At 52.3% G+C, this 16,395-nt stretch overlaps 1 protein-coding gene across 1 annotated transcript in view; it reads right to left on the bottom strand.

Moving 5' to 3' along the window:
* Positions 1-3,100: 3,100 nt before the first annotated feature.
* Positions 3,101-16,395, bottom strand: part of Pttg1ip (PTTG1 interacting protein) — a 17,085-nt gene continuing 3,790 nt past the window's right edge. Inside the window, exons 2-6 of the mRNA XM_031347979.1 lie at positions 14,394-14,446; positions 12,395-12,503; positions 8,933-9,104; positions 8,036-8,082; positions 3,101-4,770 (exon numbers count right to left, since the gene is read on the bottom strand). Coding sequence (XP_031203839.1) covers positions 4,733-4,770; positions 8,036-8,082; positions 8,933-9,104; positions 12,395-12,503; positions 14,394-14,446 — 419 coding nt within the window. The 3' untranslated portion in view covers positions 3,101-4,732. The remainder of the gene's footprint in view (positions 4,771-8,035; positions 8,083-8,932; positions 9,105-12,394; positions 12,504-14,393; positions 14,447-16,395) is intronic.

The following is a 16,395-nucleotide window of genomic DNA, read 5'->3' as shown; positions in this document are numbered from 1 at the left end:
ACTCAGAAATCTGCCTGCCTCTGCCTCCCAAGTGCTGGGATTAAAGGCGTGTGCCATCACTGCCTGGCACCCACAACTCTTAAAAGCATCAATGCTAACCAACACACCGACATCCCACTTGGCAGCCTCCGCCCACACTGGGGATGGGGATGGGGGTAATTTGCACTGCTCAGTGCTCCAACCCAGAGCCCAGCCTCATCCAGAAGGGAAGCTTACCAGATATGTGATGTTCTGAGGAAGCTACTGAGTTGCATCGAGCTGCTGGAAGATCCTGATGGTGGACGGAAGGAGAGCTCTAACAATCCTGACCTTATCTTTATAGCACTCTTCGAATCTGCCCCAACACCTCCGTGTCTGTCCTGGAAAACCTTTCCAAGCGTTGACCTATCGTCCTTCTCGCTTCTAGCTAAGGCTAAGGATGTCGCTGATCGTAGCTGAGAGACTGTGGCTATACACACAACCACTTCCAAGGTGGAACATGCCCTTCAGAGCAAACTCAATCCATGTTCCTGGGCCATGACCACACAGATCTGGCTCAGAATCAACGATTCCCTTACTCTCCTTAGTGTAGGGAGGTTTGGTTTCTTTAAAAACAAAAAAACAAAACAAAACAAACCCAGTTATATGAATGTTTTTGTTTTAATCCCAAGTGTGGGATATGGGGCTGCTTCATGCTGTCCTCAGCCCTTAAATATGATTGTCTCCTGCTCTGTGGGGGGTATGATTTTTACCAACAGCAGATAGTTTAATTCTGGGAACTCTGGAGAGGGCATACCTGGAGACCCCCAGAGGGCCTGTGGCTGCTGCTACTGCTGCATTTGCTATTGCTGGTTTGCTGGATATCCTGATGATGACTGGCCTTGCCCCAAGGAACCTCACACCCCTCATCAGTAGGAAAGTTGGCTGAGAGAAGTCTATGCCCCCTTCCCCCTCTAACCTTTCCCCTCCTACTTTGTGTTGCAGGCTTAGAAGGGATCAGGGTGGAATAAGGATTGGAAGGGAGGTAGAAGTTAATAGAATAGCATAAAACAGCTTAAAAATTACATCAGCAGGGGCTCAGCGGTTAAGAGCACTGACTGCTCTACCGAAGGTCCTGAGTTCAAATCCCAGTACGAACATGGTGGTTCATAACCATCTGTGATGAGATCTGATGCCCTCTTCTGGTGTGTCTGAAGACAGCTTCAGTGTATTTACATATAATAATAAATAAATCTTTTAAAAAATTACATCAACAACTTGGATCAAGGACTGTTCTACATGGGCAGATACGTGCAGGGGCATTCCTTACCCAGTTTAGGTGCTGCATAAAAACCAACCGTGACAAGCCCTATCTCACTGCAGTGTGTCTAAGTCACATTTCCTGGGTCAGACGCCTGGGTCAGGTTACAACTTTTTGATGAAGTTCAAAGGAATCAGACAGTAGGACAAGACCTCAGAGCTAGTCTCTGGGATGGAGGATCTCTCAAGGTGGCAGTGTGTGGAGTGGGGAGGGGAGGCAGAGAAGGAAGAAAAGCCAGGAAGGGCTAAGAGCCTGAGCTAGCATGCTCAGGGAGCCGACAGCTTCTCCTGAGGAAGCCAGGCAGACTGCTGGGTGGGTCATATGGCATGGCTGGTCATTGTGACTGTGGGTCCTACCCAGGGTGCACTGCAGACCAATGCCAAGCAGCCAGCCCAGTGCTGATTCTCTCCCCTCTGGCTGCATGGCTCCCCGTATATCTCCATTTTCATCATGTTCCCTCTGGCTGTGGATGGCACTGGTGCCCGTGGGACAACTTTCCCACAACACTGAGGCAGAGCAAGAGACAGTAGCAGCCCTGGGTCAAGCTTGTCTGACCCTGGGGCTGTGAGCCTCTGCTATTCCCCTCTGCTTGAGCTCCAAAGGCAGGACCAGAACTCAAAGCTGAGGCTGACTCTTACAAAGGGGGAGACTGCTTGCCCACTTATGGGACGGAGGGGTGGTTACAAGCGACAGGTGAGGTTCCAACACACAGCCAGCTAACAGCACTCATGGCTGCTTTTGGGTGAGGCATGACATCCCATCCTTAAAACCAAAATGTTGGGGAGGAAGGGTTGATGTGCCCTTCTCACCCCAACCCCACCACGCTCCTCCCCTCTTGTCTGCAGACACAGGAAATTGCTGAGCAACCCCCTCCTGAACCCAACTATACTATGCTATCTTTCTGCATGAGTGGGTATGAAAGCCAAGTTGAGGACACCCTTGGATTTAAAGCAGTTCCCAGGTAGCTCCCCTGGAACGTTTAAAAGATTCAACACATCTAACATCTGGCCAACCGAATCCCCAGACCTTCCCTTGGCCTCCCCACACCCATCCAGAATTTCCCAGTCTGTTATTATCCACGAAGACAATTGCTAACATCAGTTGCCCAGGGTAACCTGCGAAGGGCCACATGCAGCCCCAGGATGAGGCTGGGAGAGCTGGCTCCCACCGGCTCTGGGACTTGTCCTTACTTTTTGTGGTCTGTTTGCTGGTCTGACACTTTGACCTGGGCTTGCGTATCCTGGAACTAGGTCTGTCCAGGAACATGCCTCAGGAGGGTAGACTTTTATATCAGAAGGCTGGTGACAGCCCCCCTTCCCTTGCATATTTCAGAATCATGTTCTGGTTCCTGAAAGCAAGAGTCAGTTTCCATCCCCAGACCCCCATGTGTTTACTACAATGGACAACAGGTTCAAGCAGCCAGGCTGAGCTCTGAGACAAAGGACCCTGGGAGCCAAAAGCTGGTCACAGGCAGACTTGGCGACACCTACACTTTTTATCCACGCTATCTCTACCAGTCTCTTCACTTTAGACTCCAGAGCTGAAAGAGCCAGGTGCTACATGCCTATGGAGGGCACCCAGGGACCAGTGTCAGCAGGCAGCCATGCAGAGCTTGGCGGGTGGAATTGGACAGGGCGGGTGATGACAACGAGGGCCTTTCTACTCGGAAGGCAGGGAGTGGTGGTCACTCCAGGTCTGGCCTAGTCAGTCACTGTGGGACACGGTGCCCAGTTCACAGGGCAAACCCAGGTGCTCGGCTTACCTGGAAAGCCACAGCCCCAGGCCACCTTTGGGACAAAACACAGACAAAGTACTCAAAAGCTGTATTCAACCATTTTATTGGACAGTGGTTAAAAACTAAGGCACTGGGTGTGATGGTGTCGGGTTTGGTTCTGTGGCTGCTCTTCCTGCTGCTCAGAGGCAGGCACAGGCCACTCCCACGAGCACCTGCTGCACTTCTACGCTGGAGAATGAAATGCTCTATGAACCACTCAGCAACCTAACAGGTACAATGTACACGTGCGCCATGTTACTACAGAGTTCATCAGGGCCTGCAAGGAGGGTTCCCTCTCAACAGACAGGACAAAGATAACTCAAGGGCTGTCAAGGAAGGCCTGACAAGGCTTAAGTTCCATCAACTGCCTGCCGAACAAGGCAGAAAGACGTTAAGACTCCAGCCTGTGGTAAAGGTTACTCCCTTAGTTTGTGGAAATCACAAGAGAAGAAAATGTTAATTCCTAGACAGACTGACAGTTGAAAAGGTTAGCGAGCTGCTAGGTGAGGTCTTGGGCATGCGGGGGCCTGCAGTAAGACCACCTCATCTGCTGGCGGCTGCTGCCATCAGGGCTGCGATCTGCTTACTAGGGACACATCTGGATTGCAAAGAAATGTACAGTGCGGACAGAATCATAGGGACCTGAGTGTCCCCGGAAACTTTCCCAGGGCCCATGCTGATGTGTCAGAGACAGTGGTCTGAGGCGTGGCTGGAAGCAGGGTGGAAGTGAGGTGGGCGTCTGTGCCAGCTCAGGCCGTTTCCCTGATAGGCAGTATGGTGTGGGGTCCTCCTGACTTCCTACACACTCAGCTCCCACAACGGGATGGCCGGTGGACACACTGTTCATTCTCCATGATCCGTCCAGGACCATCTGAACAGCCGCCTGGCTGGTAGAGGGAGATATCCAAGACCTACACAAAAGGACCGGAGTCTGTGTGCCTCCACAGCTGGAGAGGCCTGAGGTGGACATTCAGCTCTCACAAGGGGACCGAACTGAATCACAGCTCAGGGTTTCCCGTGGCGGGGAGGTTGTCAGTCTAGTAAAGACTGAGAAATGCCATCCAAGAGGCCTGGGCTCCTCATGAAGGGTTTTGGTAGGACTGTTCCCTGAGGGATCATTAAAGACTTCAGGTGACTTGATAAGCTTTTGTGCTACTGGGTAGGGCTGGGTTAGGACACCAGCCCTCACCAGACTTGGGGACAGTGCCTTCCAAGAGGCCACCAAAATTAAAACAACAACGGCATGTCACCGCAACAGGCCTGCAGACAAAACACAGCCTGGGGAGCAAGGGTCAGTGCCTGCCATAGCCAAGTAAACATGACTGGTTTGCTGCAATGGGACCCTCCCAGCAAGGCCACGCGGAGGCCAGACAGCACCTCAGGCTGCCAGCTTCCTAATCGGCTTGCAGAGCGTGGGGACCAAGTACATTTCCTCCCCCCAAAAAGGACATCAGCGAGATTAAGGTCTCAGGTGATTACATACAGACACAGAGGGGACAAGAGCAGGATTGTCCTCTCAAGGCCACGCCGGGGCCAGGGCTGAGGTTGGAGGGATCATCACCCAGGTCAAGGGTGGCTGTGGTGGCTGTGGTGGCGAGGTCTCCGCAGGCTCCGCTGAGGAGCATACTCCCAGAAAACTCTGGAACTGCACGATCCACCGCCAGTGTGCGCCAGGCGCCTTAGAACTTCTCATATGGGTTCTGTTCTTTAAACAGACCTGAGGGAGAAAGGGAAAAAAAAAAAAAGAAACTTGGTTTACAAGTTCACTCATTCAACTGGAAATAAACTCACAAAAGCAATGTATAGCCTTGGGTGTTCTGGCTTATGCCCATAATCCTAGTACTAAGCCAGCCTGGCCTACCAATGGAGTTCTAGGCCAACCAGAGTTATATAGTGAGATCTTGTCCCAACAAACAAACAACTCCATACCAAACAAAGACAAAATGAGACAAAACTGCCCACCCTACCCCTACAAACCACAGTATACCTCAGCAAAGTTTTACATAACAATTTAACCACAGTTCCAAGCAGGCTTCCATACCATCCATGACTTTAAAACTGAAATAAAATCCGTCGGGAACCCAATTCCCAACCGTTTCAGAGAAATGAGCCATAGCCGAGATCACAAGTCAGGACAGTTTCTGAATATGTTCCTTTCCACAGGAGTAACAATCATACAGAAAAAAGCCAAGCAAGTCACTTCACCTCAAACCTCCTGAGAGCTGTGGCTGTGCCTGGAGAGTCAAGACTATAAAAAGAGCACACGCCATCAAGCTGACAACCAAGTATTACAGCAGTCCTGGGACATGGGGTAACTACCCAGAAGTCCATGGTACCTACCCACTTTTCTCTTTCTTCCCACCCTCCTCATTTATTTGCATCTTCCTTGCACTACCCCACAGTCTCCCATCCTGTCTCACAACACCACCCCCGGCCAGCCCTGGGCCCAACTTCCACCTCACACTTGTATGATTTGTAATCTACTGACTTGGATTCTGTTAGGGCAGAGACACCAGGATCACTATGCTCTGCCCACCCAGAAGCCCCAGATGTAAAGATGAATCAAGGGCAGAGATCAATAGAAAGGAGACGAGGGCTAGCCAGGGTAGAGATCAATAGAAAGGAGACAAGGGCTAGCCAGGGTCAAGGGCAGCTGCACTCTCAGAGAAGCCCAGGTCCCAGCGCAGGCGGCAGCACACAGAGCCTGCGGCAGCACACGGAGCCTGCGGCAGGGGCACTGAGGCAGGCGGCAGCACACGGAGCCTGCGGCAGGGGCACTGAGGAAGAAGCTCTTCTAGCTGCAGCACTGCACAGTCCCAGGGCATGATGGGCCAGGTGAGAAGAGACCGCGCAGCCCTGACGCAGGCAGGGATGGCTACACCCCTGCGGGGGAACAAAGACTCCCACGTTCAATGTCCAACAAGAGAAGCCATGCTGTACACGGGCAACCAGACTTGGCTACAGCATCTCCTCATCTAAGAGAAAGGAACCAGTGTCACGGCTTGAACACAAAGCCACTTAGTCAATGAAGCAATGTTCAGATGTGAGCTCGATGATAGGGTCACACATGCCCTGAGTCAATCTACAGATTCACCCACTCGGGAATTCTGCCTGTTCCTCTGTCTGTTTTGAGACGGGGCCTCATTACACAGCTTTGGCTTGCCTAGAACTTACAATGAAGACCAAGCTGGCCTCCAACTCTTAGAGATCTGCCTGCCTCTGCCTCCCAAGTGCTGGGATTAAAGGCGTGCGCCACCACCACCCAGCTCATTCATGGATTCTTAAGACTGATGGCAGTATGAGGACATGGGACCTAGCTGAAGAAAGTAGGTCCTTAAAGGGCCCATCTCGTTCCAGCTGGTCTCCCCCAGCTCCTTCATGGCTGCTGTAATGTGAGCAGCTTTCCCTCGCCATGGTCCGCCTCACCACAGGCCCATAGCAGTGTGCCCCGGACAGAAAACTGTGACGCTGTGAGACAAAAGAAATGCTTCCTCCTAAAGATGTTTAACTCAGGCCTTGCTCTCAGCACTGAAAAGCTAACACACACAGTGGTATAATTGAATTTCTGCTGAGTCAGACCCTTAAGCATCATAGCATGCTGCTTCTCCCCCCCCCCTATATATATACACATATATCCTCAAAACTATATTTCTTGGGAGTTGGTGAGATGGGGCTCAGCAGGTAAAATCCTTGCCACCAACCAAGCCTGAAGACTCCAGGACCCACATGCCAGAAGAAATGGCTTCCAGAAGTCATCCTCTGACCTCCATATGTGCATGCTAGCATGTTTGCATGTGCCAGCGCACACACATACACACACAAAGTAAATAAATGAAATAATTATAATGCATATTTTGGGGTAAGATTTTTAATTTTCTTCATCCTATTTCTCCTGTTAAGATAGTGACTCAAAGCTGGGCGGTGGTGGCACACACCTTTAATCCCAGCACTTGGGAGGCAGAGGCAGGTGGATTTCTGAGTTTGAGGCCAGCCTGGTCTACAGAGTGAGTTCCAGGACAGCCAGGGCTACACAGAGAAACCCTGTCTCGAAAAAACAAAAAACAAAACAAAACAAAAAGATAGTGACTCAAGAGCTGGAGAGATGGCTCAGTGGTTAAGAGCACTGACTGCTCTTCTGAAGGTCCTGAGTTCAAATCCCAGCAACCACATGGTGGCTCACAACCATCCATAATAGGATCTGACACCCTCTTCTGGTGTGTCTGAAGACAGCAAAAGTATACTCATACATAAATAAATCTTTTTAAAAAATTACAGGATAGTGATTCAAGGTCAAAAAAGTAGGTTCACAACTGGAGTCTTCCCCCTGTGGCTCCACAGGTAGGTGAACAAGGGCTCAGCTTCCACAGCACCCAACCTGTTGCAGCAGCCATAAAGCCCAGGCAGAAAGCTCTTAGTGCCCTTTCTGAGCTTTAAAACCAGCTCGGAACCAGGAGCAGTAGACAGAGTCATGTGTGACTCTGGAGTCATGTGTGACTCTGGAAAGCAAGTATCTACCATGCTGGGCTTCCACCTCATCCCAACAGAACATGAGCCAGCTCACACTTGGCATTCATCCCCAGACTGGTTCCTCCAGTCACTCCCGTTTGTCCAAGCAAGATGATGCAGGCAGAAAGCATGGAGGGAGGAGGAGCGCACCTTGGTCCCAGCCAATCCTCTGATAAAGGGCGGCCTGAGCCCATCAGAGGACAGTGAGAGACACGCCAGGGAAGGAGCCTCAGACCCAAGGCTAGATCCACAGGCACATGCTAGTTTAAGGGAAACGGACACGATCAGCGATGAACAGTGCTCCTCAAGTGTCACACTCCACGAAAGCGTGTGGTTGAGACAAAAGACCTCCTCTTCTGAGGCGCGCAGTGTGGCCAGTCTCCAGTGCTGTCCTGGTAACTGTGGAGGGCCGCTCTCAGGCAAGGCAGCAGCTGCCTAGACCCCACCCGGTCAAGAGAAACCCAGCTCACTCTTACCATATTTTTTCCTGATTTCATCATGTCTTGACTTCATTTCTGCTCGCCTAAAGAAAAAAGAATATGAGATACTGAGTCACGTCCACTTACTCTGACCCCCAGCCCCTCCATTTCCTCTGGTAGAGGCTAAAGGCTCTTTCAGCACTCTCCTTGAGGTCCCCCAAAAGCTCCCCAAAGGGCGGGGGGTGACTGCGTTCACTAGGCCACACGTACCACTCAACCAGCAGGGTGACTGCAGACCAGCTGCTTTGATGGCCAGTCTACTATTTCCGTAAACTAATTCTGACCAGGCATGGTGGCAACCACTTGTTACCCTAGCACTCAAGAGACTGACAGAGGAAGATGCAGAGCTCAAGGCCAGGCCCTCTTAAAGAAGAAACAAAACAAAAACAAAACAAACAACAAAAAACAAACAAAAAAAAGAATTCAAATGTCTAATACTGTGATCCTTTCTCTAGAGAAAATGCAATGGGACAAAGCCCCGCATCAGGCGACCAGGAGAAGGCAACTGCTACCTGCTTCAGAGCTGAACGCCTGGTCCCCCACCTGCCTCCAAGGCTGCGTGAGGCCCAGCACACATAAGGGGAAGCCAGTGCTCTGGGAACTAGTAGGCACAAGCCAGTGTCTACCACACAATCAGGTTACTCCACCGTTAGGGGCTGGAATGGCAGTACCATGGCTAGTGGAAGAGTGCTGCGCCACAGGCTTCCTCCACCAGTGGAAGAGCAGGCCAGGCACTTGCGGTCTGAGACAGGGCCAGATTCTCATTTAACCACAGCCCAGAAAATGTTGGGACAACAAACAGGCTACATTTTTGGAAAGGGAGACAGCGTGTGACTCATAACCCTTGCCTTCCTGTAGATTCAGAGGGAAGCTCCTGAGAGAGCCAGGCCTCACCTTTCCTCCTGCCGCACTCTCCTCTCCTCTTGCTCTCTCATGGCCCGCTCATCGCTCTTGTCTGGCTTCCGGCTCTTCTTGCGGCGGCAGCAATAGCAGCAGCACACAGTGATGCCCAGGAGCACAGAGCCCCCAAGCACGGACATGGTGATGATCAAGGCCTCGAAGTTCACTGCAAGCCCAAGCACAAAGCTGAGACATTGGCAAGCATGGCCTGCCTCCACCCCCAAGGGGACCACTTCTTGTCACGGGAGCAGTCCTAAGCGCCGGGCCTAGGCGTGTGGCTCCTTTCAGCCAATGTCTACAACTTAAGATTTCTAGATTAACCAAAGAGACAAGACAAGAGACAAGACAGCCTTTTCCCCACTTGAGACCGACAGAAGAAAATGTGTCAAGAGTGTCTGTTCCAAGACCTCCTGACTCCTTACTGCTGCCTACAGATGGGGAAGGGCCCTGCCCACCAGCGTGTGCACAGCCAAACATACAGATACCCTAGTATTTAAAAGCCGCCAGGCAGTGGTGGTGCACGCCTTTAATCCCAGCACTTGGGAGGCAGAGACAGGCAGATTTCTGAGTTCAAGATCAGCCTGGTCTACAGAGTGAGTTCTAGGACAGCCAGGGCTACACAGAGAAACCCTGTCCTGAAAACCAAAAAAAAAAAAAAAAAAAGTCAAGCCAGTGTCACTCAATGGCATGATGCCCTAACAGAGCCAGCCTTCGGGAAATGATACAAACTGAAAATAAATGCTAAGGTTCTTCTAAATGTCTTTATATTAAAACTAGCCAGACGGTGGTGGTCATGCTTTTAATCCTAGCTCCCAGGAGGCAGAGGCTACTGGATCTCTGAGTTCAAGGCTAGCTAGCCTGGTTTACAACTGGAGTCCCAGGACAACCAGGGCCTCAGAGAAACCTTGTCTCCAAAAACAAACAAACAAAAAAACCATCAAAGAAGCCAGGTGGGGCACACTAGTCCACGGCTCTAATTCTAGCACCCAACACAGAGGGATGCAGATCACTGAGTTCAAGGCCTGGTCTACAGAGAGAGCTTAGAGCCAGGACTACACAGAAAAACCTTGTTTTGAAAAGCAAAAAAAGAAAAAGAAACCCAGCCAAGACTTCTCTACTACTGTGCTCACACCAGAGGCAGTTCAAGAGCCCCGCAGTGCTCTTGTCCATGTGCCCAGTCTCCAAACTCAGCTCTGCACCAAGGCACTTCAAACCCTCTAGCTGCTGGGCTGCTGTGCCAGGAACGAGGGAAGCTGAAGGCCCGCTCTGGGCTCCCCCAGCCAGCTCCAGCCCAGTGGCCCATGCTCCTCTACCAGACTCCTTTCAGCTCTGGGGCACATTAAACTCAGAACAGGCATTGCAGCCGCTCAGATGCCTCTGAGCTCTAATCCCGGGCTCTGTCTACCAGTGCCGGTCTGAAAGTGTGCAGAAAGTAGTGACTTGTGTGGCTAGAAAGGAGACCTTCCCCGGCATCAGTGCGTGGTACAGTTTTTGATGACAGAATTCTGTAAAACTCACCCTCCAAATGAGAACATTTAGACAGCTGGATCTAACTAAAACTCATCTACTCCCACAGCTTTTCTGACAAGCTAGTCAGTTCCAGATAAAGACAGCAATCCCGTCACGGTGGGAAAGCGTGTGCTCCTCTGCTAGCCACGCAGAGACTCATGGGCTTCTCCCCATGGGCAAACAAGAGGGAGTGACACCTTGCTCAGCACAGAAGGTCAACACAGAAAGTTGTCATTTCTCTTCAAATGAACAATAACACTTCAAGTCATTACAATTAAAACCCTGAGTAAAAATTATAACAATTTTTCTAGGGGGCGGGGAATGACTCTAAAGGTTTTCCATAAGAATGGTCCATCATGGTGCAAGCTGACCATCAACATGACAAGCCACACACCGACCTATAGTGAAATCAGGAGGTTCAAGTGCCCTCCTCTGCACAGGGGAGTATGAACCCTGTCCAACCTCCATCACAAGGCCAGGCCCAGCTGCTGCATTCACATGTGGTGGGTGTCAGGTCCCTCAAACCCCTCAGCGGTAACTGAGTGGAACCAGCAGCAGCCCCTCTCTGCCTCCCATAGGCGCCAGCCCCTGCTGGCAGCATGTGGTAACTACACTTGCTAACAGCTCCCGGGAACTTCCTCTGTCCAGCGCTGGCAGCGCTGTTTCCCCATCCTGTAACCTGGGTGGCAACTGCATTGCACCAGACTATTATCAAGAGCACCCAGCGCCTGGCACAGCTCAACACCTTCAGTCACCAGAGTCGGGCCAACAGCTCACCCTTCTCCACATACCACCCAATGAGTCAAAGGCAAAACAAGTGACTGCCCTCTCTGCCATTGCTTGCTGATAGGTGAGGCGACATTGTTGTGTGTTGTGCAAAACAGTTCAGGTGAGGCAGCCTTAGTGGAGAGGGGGAGAAAGCGGCGCAAAGCAGGACGTCCTTCAGCGGAGGCCACCTCAGGACCTGGGGGTGGGGGACACTTCCAGAAGTGTCTGATAGGAGCCCGACATCTTTTGTAAAAAAACAGCTAAACAAGATGTAAGGGGGCAGAGAAGATCCATGACGCAAACACGAGGAGCCATCAACAGACCCAGTGGTCTGAGAAACAGCAGCTCCTTCACAGGACCGGAGGAGGCCCGTGAGGCCTCCCCGCCAGCATAACACCACCAAAGGACTGGAGGAGGCCCGTGAGGCCTGCCCCCAGCATAACACCACCAAAGGACTGGAGGAGGCCCGTGAGGCCTGCCCCCAGCATAACACCACCAAAGGACTGGAGGAGGCCTGTGAGGCCTGCCCCCAGCATAACACCACCAAAGGACTGGAGGAGGCCCGTGAGGCCTGCCCCCAACATAACACCACCAAAGGACTGGAGGAGGCCCGTGAGGCCTGCCCCCAACATAACACCACCAAAGGACTGGAGGAGGCCTGTGAGGCCTGCCCCCAACATAACACCACCAAAGGTAAACACAGCTCACTACAGAAAGATGAGTTTCCAGACAGCAACACAGCACAAATGTACTTAAAGGGAAAGCTGAACCCACAGGGCTAATTTCTCTCACGGTAGGAAAATGCCACCACAGACATACCAGGCATCTGGGCACACATGGGACATATACACGCTTGGGACATCATATGCATGGGACATCACACGCATGGGACATACACACATGGGCCATCACACACATGGGCCATCACATACATGGGACATACACAGGCTTTACACAGGCCCTTCCCCACCTCCCACAATGCGGGCTGTGCGGTGCCATGGCCACTAATGCTCCCTGGCTGCTTGTCAAACGGCAGCCCCCCACGGGGCCCTTGCGTCCCTCTTCGGGGAGCCAGCACAGCAGCATTGCTAGTGACTTCCTGGTAACTTATGCTGATGGAGCAGAAGCAGAATCATCAAACCCAGCTGATTCTGCAAGAAGTAAATGAAGACAACTTACCCCAGCACACGCCCCAGCGAGCGGAACTCAGTTTACAGAGAGAAGCAGGGGGCAAGATTTTCCTTACTGGGTAGTCCAGGCAGGCCTTGTTCTCATTGCACCACAGACACTGAAAGAGAGCAGCGCCAGGAGACCTTTCAGCAGCCGTCACCCATGCCGCCATCTCCCTAGGAAAGATGGATCGCAGGCATCCATCTCCCAAGTGCCCCAGCTCTTCCTGGTTGCCCGCTAGTCAATGGCTAACACAGTTCTGGTAGCCCCGTCCACCCTACAGAGCCGTAGGGTCCTGAAAGCTGTTGTGCTCCCAGATCCTTTGTGGCCTGATTACTTTCTCTAGAGACCTCTTCCTCAAGCCTGAGAATGACTCCTCATCTCCTAAGGAGGCTTGCCCTGCCTCCATTCCCTGACCAACCACCCTGCCTGCTTCCTCCCACAGCATGGCTCCTCACACTGTACAGTGCATTTCCCCACTGTGCAGGAAGTCAGATAACTGGGGCCTTCACTGAACACCCAGAGACACAGGACAGGGGAACCTGAGCATCCTTAAGTGTTTGCTGAACACATGATGGGGTTCAGAGGTACATTGTAGGACAGAACCTCCAGGGGACTCGACTGAGCCCTCAAGAGTCGGGGTGGTAATGGATCAGTGAACAGACAGTACCATTGTACCGAAACACACATCAGAACTCTGAGCAGCCCACCATACCCAGCACAGCTGATCTAGGTAGGTGTCCCTGGGAAGACTACACACATCATAGGGCAAAAGAATACTGCTCTCAAGAGCACTGGCCTCTGTCTCCACACATCTGCAGAGGAAGCATGTCACCGGACCTTCCACAATTAAAACCCAGGTCTGGGTCTCCGTCTGGAGTAGCATCTGTCACAAGAGCACTACAGAGTGTCCAGGGCTAGTGTTCACTGTGTATGCACAGCAGCCTGACACTCCATGGCGAACAACAGTGGGTCCTGGCGGATCCTGCTGCCGTCCCAGGGGTTCGGCCCTGCATTATTTTTGGTTAATAATCAAGGCTCAAGCCTAAGGTCTGATCTTCCATTTTCATGTGTCTAGGAGTTCCAGAGAGAATACAGCACTCTCAACGCGTTAACTGTTCTTTACTGAAGCAGTATCGAGGAACGGCACAGCCTCTCTCTAACCCTGGGGCTCAGAAGGCCCACAGACGCCCAGCTTCCCCGCACCCTGGCTCTGTGTAGCCCTTTGGGACCTGGGCTAGCCTTCTCCACCTTGCCTTTCTGAAGCCTCGCTGTCTCGGTTCAGCGCAGGGTCAGGCCTCAGGCTCTACCCAACTAAACTAAGCCACTGTGACCTAGGCAGGGCCCTGTGTGAACCGGCCCCAGGATGCTGTGAAGCCTCCCTGCGGTCTCCAGGGAGCAGTCTCTCAGGACTGCTTTCTGATCGTCTGCTGCTCCACTTCTGCGCCTCCCTCGGAGTTCCCCATGTAAGCTGCACAGCACTGAGCTGAACAAGCCCAAGAACTCCTCAGCCTCAAGGAGCAGCACGGAGGAGCCTCCCAGGCTGGCCAGAGAGCAGGCCCCCACCTGCAGAAGCTGAGCGTCCTCCTGAGGCATCTAAAGATCTCTGCTGTGGAACCACTGACCACTGCTGGCCCATTTCCCCCAGAAGGGCAGACGGATGGATGTGGGTTCCATCGAAACCCAAGGTGACCCCTGAGAGGCCCACTTCATCCCAAGGTGACCCAGGCAAGCAGTCCTAGTCATCCAAGGCCAGCACACACGCCCCAGCACAGGCAGCTCCAGGGAGGGAGTTATCCCCGCACTGCCTGACCAGGTCACAGATCCTGGCCGTGCTGGATGGAGCCTGCGCCCTTCATGGGAGGGCATCAGGTGCCCGCCCGAGAGAAGCTGGGACAGTATTGAACAACCACCATGAAAAGCATCCAACAAGTCCCCAAGGGCAGATGGCTTCAAACACACACACCTCCTTGGACTTGAGGGCAAGGGTCTGAGCTGTCGCACTTACCGAGACATTCCTGAGGCACTCTTCACAGGACCTGTTTGTGTACTCAGAGCAACCTGCAAGGAAAGACAAAGGTGTCACTGAAGGGGCAGAATTAAAAAACAATAAACAGGTGCTGTGAACCTCTGCCCGCACTCCGCTGGTACTGGCCTGCTTTGGGGCACCCCACTGACTCCTGCTGCAGGCCAGTCACCCGAAGAGCCGCTCCTGCAAGGGACCACCGTGGTTTACAGCTCTCCTTTATAGGTGAGCCACGAATCTGCGCAGCTGCTAATCTGCAGAGACAGACTGCTACTGCCACACTCCTTCGGGCAGGAGGCCACGGCCACAGTGACATGCCCAGAGGCAAAGCCGAGTTTCCCCAGCCAGGGCTACGCTCCCCAAACCCGAGAAGCCAAGGGGTACCAGCATGCTCCAGTCATGCAGTCCTGGGGATGCGGCCAGCACCCAAAGCACTGTTTTCAGGAAAGGGTCAAAGTCTACATAGCTATCAGCTTTGGGACGCAAGCAAATCAAATGTATAGAAGAAGTGTAGACATCAGGACTCTCTCATGCTGTCCAACGGGGGGGGGGGGGGGGGGGGGGGGGGGGGGGGGGGGGGGGAGGCACTGCTTCTCCCCCCATCCCTTAACACAAGCAGGCTTTGAAAGGGGCACAGCACTCAAGTTACTGGTTGCCAGGGAAATGCAAATTAAACCTCCACAAAGATGCATGCATGAGAAAGGCTAAACTGGGAAGATGACCAGGGGCAACATAGCAACCAGAATGCACACTCTGGAGTTGGCTCAGCCATTCTTAGAAATGGCCACTCCTGTGGCTAGCAAGCCCACTAGACGTATCTTATTCGAGACGTCAGAAGACATACCCACAGAAAGCCCTGGGCAGGCATGCTCACCGTATCTCTATCCATAATGACCCAACTGGAAACAGCCCAGATGTTCATGTCTAGAAGGAGGGACAGCTAGAGTGGAATATCTACACAGTGGAGCAACTTCAAGCCACAAAGAGAAGTCAAATAAGTAAAACTGACCAACACCGGGTGGGCTGAAAGAAGCCTTCTATCAAAGGCCAAGTGGTAATACCCATCGGACACTCATCGCCTAGGGTGAGAGCATGTGCGGTGGAGGAAGATGCTTGGCTCACCGGGTTGCTAGGTTGCAGTCTCTGCATCTAGAGTAGCGGGGTGGCACAGAGAAACTTATCCAGGGGTACATTTAAAGCTTTCTAACTTCACAGGAGGAAAGACTTATCTCAAGAGAAAAACTGGTGTGGGGCACACCTGCAAGCCCAGCACTTGAAGGCTGAGGCTCGGGGATCAAAGTTCTAGGTCAGCCTGAGCTACAAAGAGATCCTACCTCAAAAAGACAGAAGCAGGGCTGGTGAGATGGCTCAGTGGGTAAGAGCACTGACTGCTCTTCCGAAGGTCCTGAGTTCGGATCCCAGCAACCCACATGGCGGCTCACAACCACCTGTAATGAGATCTGATGCCCTCTTCTGGTGTGTCTGAAGACAGCTACAGTGAATTACACCAGAGCAAGCAGGGCCGGCAGAGGTCCTGAGTTCAATTCCCAGCAGCCACACACATGATGGCTTATGGCCATCTGTGCAGCTACAGTGTACTCATACACATAAAATAAATAAAATGTTGATATTAAAAAAAAAAAAACACTTTAAAAAAAAAAAAAGACAGAAGCAAAGCAAGACAATACTTGGCCTCCAGTGCTCTGCCACTGATCTGGAGGGACACCCAGGAGAGGCTGCCCCTGGCTAACAGCACAGGCCTATCAGCCAGAGGGACAGTCAGGTGCCACTACACACTTAATCCCTCCCAGCTCTGTCTATCTACAAAATCTAGAAGGGGCAAGACCAAGTGGACGTAGTGGCACATGCCTTTGGTCTCAGCACTTAGGGAGGCAGAGGCAGGTAGAGCTCTGTGAGTTTGAGGCCTTCCTAGTTTACATAGTGAATTCCAAGGTAGCCAGAGGTGTACAGTGAGACTTTGTCT

This window comes from Mastomys coucha, unplaced genomic scaffold (assembly GCF_008632895.1).
Source record: "Mastomys coucha isolate ucsf_1 unplaced genomic scaffold, UCSF_Mcou_1 pScaffold3, whole genome shotgun sequence".
Taxonomy (NCBI): Eukaryota; Metazoa; Chordata; class Mammalia; order Rodentia; family Muridae; genus Mastomys; species Mastomys coucha.
Note: the sequence above shows the minus strand (reverse complement) of the source record. Positions and strands in the feature narration are given on the sequence as shown.